Source organism: Tachysurus fulvidraco, chromosome 12 (assembly GCF_022655615.1).
Source record: "Tachysurus fulvidraco isolate hzauxx_2018 chromosome 12, HZAU_PFXX_2.0, whole genome shotgun sequence".
Lineage (NCBI taxonomy): Eukaryota > Metazoa > Chordata > Actinopteri > Siluriformes > Bagridae > Tachysurus > Tachysurus fulvidraco.
The window spans coordinates 24,432,529-24,440,028 of record NC_062529.1 but is presented as its reverse complement, the minus strand read 5'-3'; the positions used below and the strand labels follow the sequence as shown (position 1 = coordinate 24,440,028).

General features: G+C 43.9%; 1 protein-coding gene across 6 annotated transcripts in view; it reads right to left on the bottom strand.

Annotated features, from left to right (window-relative positions):
* dlgap2a (discs, large (Drosophila) homolog-associated protein 2a) overlaps window positions 1–7,500 on the bottom strand; it is a 322,064-nt gene that overhangs the window by 77,161 nt on the left and 237,403 nt on the right. Inside the window, exon 1 of one of the 6 annotated variants that reach the window (XM_047821944.1) lies at window positions 4,454–5,412. The exons of the other annotated variants lie outside the window; for them this stretch is intronic. Coding sequence (XP_047677900.1) covers window positions 4,454–4,459 — 6 coding nt within the window. The 5' untranslated portion in view covers window positions 4,460–5,412. Of the gene's footprint in view, window positions 1–4,453; window positions 5,413–7,500 lie in introns of those variants that run through there. 6 annotated transcript variants of the gene reach the window in all.

Here is a 7,500-nt window from a genome sequence, read left to right as displayed (position 1 = left end):
CACGCCGGATTTATCCAATCAGGGTCGTCGATGCGTGAATATGCAAATGAGAAGAAGGTTACAGCAGGGTTTAGGAATGTAGTGTGACACAAGGGCAGATTCTGAAGAGCCAGGATTCAGTGTTACCCCCGGGGGCAGTAGGAGCAGTGTGAAGCCTCTGACCACACAAACACAGGATTCTGTTCACACAGAGTTTACTAGGACTCAGGGGAAATGTTTTACATGTAAACACAAGAAATTAAGCTTTTATAAAAGCTGAATATTAAAAGAAACACATTGAATGTCATTGATTCTGACAGTAAAAGAATGAAAACAACAAAAGAAAAAATGAAGAAATAAAAGTTTATAAAAGGATCTTTGTTATTTTAGAAAGACAGCCATGGCTGCAGTGACGTGTACAGATCAGTGAAAGGTTGCATCTAGACCGTTGACATGTCAGCCAGCCTGGAGAGCAGGACCGAGGCAGCCAAGCTCCTCACACACTCCTACATCAAAAGAAGACATGTCAGACTCTCCGACTGTTTCAGACCGATGGGGAAAAAATCCTTTCATTAGGTTTTCGGAGACGATGGAACGGCCCGCTCCGTCTCGGCAGGAAGGACAGAGCCGGGATTTTCTCTTTTATGATCTAGCAGTGAAGCGCCCTGTCTGCCTTCCTGCCTCCGGTCACAACAACTGATTGAATCCCTCAGGTCGCCTGGCTTCTCATCATTATTTCAGCAGCATAAATGTAAAATAGACCAAAATGCATACAAGCTTCTTTTAAGCTCAGGGTGTAAACAATACAGAAGGAAATGGCGCATGTTTGAGCATCCACCAGACAGCATGTTTATTATCTCCTACCTCATTCTGATTGGTCAGAAAGTTCATTCATTCATTCATTCATTCATTCAATTTCTACCGCTTATCTGAACTACCTCGGGTCACGGGGAGCCTCTCAGGTGTCATCGGGTATCAAGGCAGGATACACCCTGGACGGAGTGCCAACCCATCGCAAGGCACACACACACACACTCATTCACTCACACACTCACACACTACGGACAATTTTCCAGAGATGTCAATCAGCCTACCATGCATGTCTTTGGACTGGGGGAGGAAACCGGAGTACCCGGAGGAAACCCCCGAGGCACGGGGAGAACATGCAAACTCCACACACACAAGGTGGAGGTGGGAATCGAACCCCCAACCCTGGAGGTGTGAGGCGAATGTGCTAACCACTAAGCCACCATCAGAAAGTTGATTATATGAATTATATATTGTACCAGCTCCCAACGTCCTCTGTGGGACGAAGCCTTTGGACATCCACTGAGACGAGGCCGACTCTAAGAATCCTGAGACATCTCCAGTTAGACTCTGTGATACTAAGGAGATCTGAAGTCCATGAACCTTACACCAATACAACATTTATCTGACTGTATATTACAATCACACCCCCAGTGTCACCCATATGAGGATGGGTTCCCCCTTGAGTCCGGTTCCTCTCAAGGTTTCTTCCTTTACCAATTTAAGGGAGTTTTTCCTCGCCACTGCTGCCTGAGTCACCTCAGACTTGCGCATAGGGGGATAAATACATACACATTGTGAACTATATATATATCTAATAATAACCTAGAATTTTTATTCAGTTAATTCTTATTTCTTTTATTATTCGTTATTTCCTTTATCATTAATTATGTTTACCTTCTGCTCTGTGTTTATGTTCTGTAAAAATGCTTTGAGACAATGTCTATTGTAAAAAGCGCTATACAAATAAACTTGAATTGAATTGAATTGAATACGTTAGTCACAGGAGCCTCACACGTTTTCTGGAAGGAGTCTCAAGTGCAAGTGCTCAGTATTTAAGCTGAAACTTAAAGCAGAGGATTTCTGTCCTCCGAATGGAACAAATGAGCGGCCGGTGAGGGGAGATGAAAACGGGACGAAAGCCAGGACACGGGCGTGTGAACTCGGTGTGATGTGTGTTTCAGGAAAATAAAAGAAGGTGAGGCGAAGCTCATAGAGGAAGATATTTATAATCATAAATCAGGTAAACAGGAAGAACAAAATGAGAGATCAATCTAGGAACACAGGAAACAGAAAGATCACAGGAAGTAAGGAATAAGAAGAAACACAGAAAGCAGGAAATAACAGAGAACACTGCAAGTAAGGAATAACAGAGGAAACAGGAAGTAGGGAAGTAGATAGGAAACAGGAGACTAAAAGAAACCATAGGAAGTAGTGAATAACAGAGGAAACGGGAAGTACAGAAAGATGGATGGATGGATGGATAGATAGATAGATAGATAGATAGATAGATAGATAGATAGATAGATAGATAGATAGATAGATGGATAGATAGATAGATAGATAGATAGATAGATAGATAGATAGATAGATAGATAGATAGATAGATAGATGGATGGATGGATGGATGGATGGATGGCTTTATTGTTGTTGTTTTATCGAGATTATGAAGATCCTGGAGAAGATTTACAAGCTCTCTTTACTAACAGAAAGCCATTTTATTCGCTGTGGAAGTTCTGCTCGTTTATTCTGGTGTGTGTGTACGTTCCTCCTGACATGCCTGTGTGCAGAGCTAGAACTGTTAGCCGATCACATCCCACAAACAGTGCAGCGCTATCCGGACTCTTACATTCTCATTCTCAGTGATTTTAATAAAGATAACCTAACCCACCTAAATACAGACAGCACATCACATGTCCTACCGGCGTCACCAATATACCGAACCACTGCTACACCCTATTAAAGGATCCATACCACTCTGTTCCCAGCGCAGCTCTTAGACTCTCTGATCAATGTTTGGTTCTTCTTCCAGCCTACAAGCAGAAACTTAAATCTGTTAATCCTGTTGTGAGATCTGTAAAGAGATCGACAAATGAATAAAAGCGGGATTTTACAAGCCTCACGGATTGGAGTGTTTTTGGGTGCTGCAGCTATTTGGATGAGCTCACTGACACCGTGACATCCTACATAAGTTTCTGTGAGGACATGTGTGTTCCCCGTAGGACTTATTCAACATTTAACAACGACAAACCTTTTCACTGCAAACTCAAACGCCAAGCCAAAGAGGACAAATACAGAAGTGGGGACAAAACCTTGTACAAACAGGTCAAATACACACTAAATAGGGAGATAAGAGTAGCAAAGTAAAGCGGCCTGAAAGCCATCACCAGTTACAGGATCCCATCCCCCGGCACTGAGGCCAATCAGCAAATGGCTGAAGACCTGAAAGAGATCTGCTGTAAGTTTGAAAAACAAAAGCCTGGTATGACACCTCACACTAGAAGTCTTCTCAGGTCTAAAGAAATGTACCTTACCCGAAGTGACCCGAATCACTTTTTACTCGAACCCGACGTGCATATATATATAGAATTTTTTAAGAAAGACCCGACTCAAGAAGAACCCGAAAAAATTAGACCCGAGTCCGACCCAACCGGTTGACAATTTTTTTTTAACCCGACTGGACCCAAATGTTGCACACACCGATGCAGCCCTGCACACACAACAGTCAGAAAGAAAAGTAACCGCAACGGTGTGGATTCAAAATTAATTGACAGGTCTGTTTCCATGGAAATTAAAATTAGCTTACCGCCAGCAACACGATGTCGCAAGCGGTCTTGGCAAACAGAGGAGAGGTTGGAAAAGGACTCGAGTCGATGCACACACACGAGATACAGTAGTTCGGGTCTTCTCGAGTCCGTTCGGTAAAAACACATTCATTTTAAATTACCCGAGACCCGACGCCGCTATTGTTATCCCTGACCCGTGTCCGAGGCACACGTGAAACATTTAGACCCGAACCCGCTATGGTCTCAGGTCGGACATCGGGTTTTCGGTTCTAAGTGAACCCGTGAAGACCTCTACCTCACACGCCTTCTGACTACCTTACAACATGACCATCAACACCCTCCCCCCTACTGTTCCTCAGCCTGTACTCAAGATCTGTGAAGATAATGTATGCAAAGTCTTCAGCAAACAGAAGATAAAAAAGCCAAAGGTCCAGACGGTGTCTCTGCAGCCTGCCTCAAAGCCTGCACTGTACAGCTATCATCCGTCTTCTCATTGATTTTCAACAGATCACTGGGGCTGTGCAAAGTTCCTTCCTGCTTCCTTCCATCTACCCTGTACCCAAGAACCCAAAAACAACAGGTCTAAATGACTTCATATCCGTTGCTTTAACGTCTGTGGTCATGGAGTCATTTGAGAGGCTGGTGTTGACCTACTTGAAGGACATCACTGGACCCTTGCTAAACCCCATGCAGTTTGCTTACCAAGCAAAGAGATCTACGCATGATGCAGTCAACATGGGACTGCACTTACTGTACATCTGCCAACATTTGGACAAACCAGGGACTTATGCAAGGATCCTGTTTGTGGACTTCAGCTCTGATTTCAACACCATCATCCCAGGTACCCTACTGAATAAACTCACACACCTCTCTGTACCCACCTCCATCTGTCAGTGGAAAACCAGCTTCTTGACAGACATACAGCAGCGAGTGAGGCTGGGAAAACTCACATCCAACACCCACACCATCAGCTCTGGAGCTCCTCAGGGCTGCATTCTCTCCCCACCGCTTTTCTCTCTGTACACTTCTAAACACCCCTCTGTCAATCTCCTGATATTCGCAGATGACAGTACAGTCGGAGTAGTAGTACAGGACGGAGACGGGTCTGCATACGGACAAGAGATTGAGCAGATGACTGTCTGGTGAGGTCACAACAAAATGGAGCTGAACATCCTCAAAACTGTGGAGATGAACGTAAACTTAAGGATAACCCCTCGCCCCCTCCCCCTTGCCCTCATGAAAAGCACTGTGGCTGCAGTGAAATCATTCAAGCTCCTAGGAACCATCATCCCCTAGGACCTGAAGTGGGACATTCACATGGACTCCATTGTGAAAAAGGCCCATTGTTCCTTCGGGAACTGAAAAGGTTCAACCTGCCACAGGCACAGAGAACACAGGGCTGTTATTGAGTGCACTAATAAGACAGGAAGTAGATAATAACAGAGAAGAAAGAAACTAGGGAATAACTAAGAAAACAGGAAGTAGATAATAACAGAGGAAATGGGAATAAAGGAATAACAGAAAGGACAGGAAGTATTAACAGGGAGAACAGGAAGTATATATAACTATAGACTTGTTATAACAAACTAAATGCACTAAATGTTGGAATAAACACACAAACTCGCTAATGGGGAACTTAAACCAGGTACAAACAATCAGGATCTTAGACAATTACAGGAGGGGGGCGGAGACGAGACCCAACACACAGTCACATGAAAGAATTCTTGACACTAACTCACACATTCATTCATTCATTCATTCATTCATGTTCTACCGCTTATTCGGACATCTCAGGTCACGGGGAGCCTGTGCCTATCTCAGGCGTCATCGGGCATCGAGGCAGGATACACCCTGGACGGAGTGCCAACCCATCACAGGGCACACACACACTCTCATTCACTCACACACTCACACACTCATACACTTAGTGGTTAGCACATTTGCCTCACACCTCCATGGTTGGGGGTTCGATTCCCGCCTCCGCTTTGTGTGTGTGGAGTTTGTATGTTCTCCCCGTGCCTCGGCGGTTTCCTCCGGGTACTTCGGTTTCCTCCCCCGGTCCAAAGACATGCATGGTAGGTTGATTGGCATCTCTGGAAAATTGTCCGTAACTCACACATGTTCCACAACATTACTGCAGAAATAACATCATCACACCACCCGAGGGGTTCACTACTTCCTCCCGATCATCACCACCACAAATGGAGTTTAATTTTAACAGTATTGTGTCATTCAAACTAAACATGACAGTACTGAGGATTAACATCGTAATGGGTTTGTACAGCTTTATCCATCAACACTAAGCTCTGCTCACTGCAGAGAGAACTGTCAAAAACTCAAATAATCACTTAGCAGACACACTGATACCATCACATCCACCTGTTCCTACTGCCCCCGGGGGGTAACACTGAATCCTGGCTCTTCAGAATCTGCCCTTGTGTCACACTGTACGTTCCTAAACCCTGCTGTAACCTTCTTCTCATTTGCATATTCACGCATCGACGACCCTGATTGGATAAATCCGGCGTGCGGCCGCTTTAAATAACGTCTCGTCTCACGCTTTCACGTCGGTGAGGAAAAAAGTTTGTCTCTGTGCTTCTGCACCCGAGCAGGTTCTGTTATCTTTCACAGCTTTCTCATCTTTTTTGCTTATCAGTTGTGAGTATTTTTCATTGATGAGAGAAGAGAAAGTGTGACGAGAGAGAGAGAGAGAGAGAGAGAGAGAGAGAGAGAGAGAGACATTCCCTAAAGCTAATCAGTTACCTGATAACGTTTAGGCTAGGCCTGAACATTCAAAAACAATAGAACAATTAAGAATTCACAAAGATTGTGTGTGTGAATATGGGTGCACGTATATTTAAGTGTGTGTGTGTGCATGTATATTTGTGTGTGCATGTGTATTTGTGTGCATGTGTGTGCATGTGTATTTGTGTGCATGTGTGTGCATGTGTATTTGTGTGCATGTGTGTGCATGTGTATTTGTGTGCATGTGTATTTGTGTGCATGTGTGTGCATGTGTATTTGTGTGCATGTGTGTGCATGTGTATTTGTGTGCATGTGTATTTGTGTGCATGTGTGTGCATGTGTATTTGTGTGCATGTGTGTGCATGTGTATTTGTGTGCATGTGTATTTGTGTGCATGTGTATTTGTGTGCATGTGTGTGCATGTGTATTTGTGTGCATGTGTGTGCATGTGTATTTGTGTGCATGTGTATTTGTGTGCATGTGTGTGCATGTGTATTTGTGTGCATGTGTATTTGTGTGCATGTGTATTTGTGTGCATGTGTATTTGTGTGCATGTGTATTTATGTGCATGTGTATTTGTGTGCATGTGTGTGCATGTGTATTTGTGTGCATGTGTGTGCATGTGCATGTGTGTGCATGTGTATTTGTGTGCATGTGTATTTGTGTGCATGTGTATTTGTGTGCATGTGTGTGCATGTGTATTTGTGTGCATGTGTATTTGTGTGCATGTGTGTGCATGTGTATTTGTATGTTTGCACGCGTGTGTTCGTGTGTGTGAATATGCGTGCATGTGTATTTATGTGTGTGTGTGTGTGTGTGTGCATGTGTATTTATATGTGTGTGTGTGTGTGTGTGTGTGTGTTTATGTGTATTCTTCTGTATTTGTGTGTGCATGTGTATTTGTGTGTGTGTGTGTGTGTGTGTATGTGTGTGTGTGTGTGTGTGTGTGTGTGTGCGTGCGTGTGTGTGTGCGTGTGTGTGTGCGTGTGTGTGTATTTGTGTGTGTGTGTGTGTGTGTGTGTGTGTGTGCATGTGTATTTATGTGTATTCTTCTGTATTTATGTGTGCATGTCTATTTGTGTGCGTGTGTGTGTGTGTGTTTGTGTGTGTGTGTGTGTGTGTGTGCATGTGTATTTGTGTGTATTCTTCCGTATTTGTGTGTGTATGTGTCATTGTGTGTTTG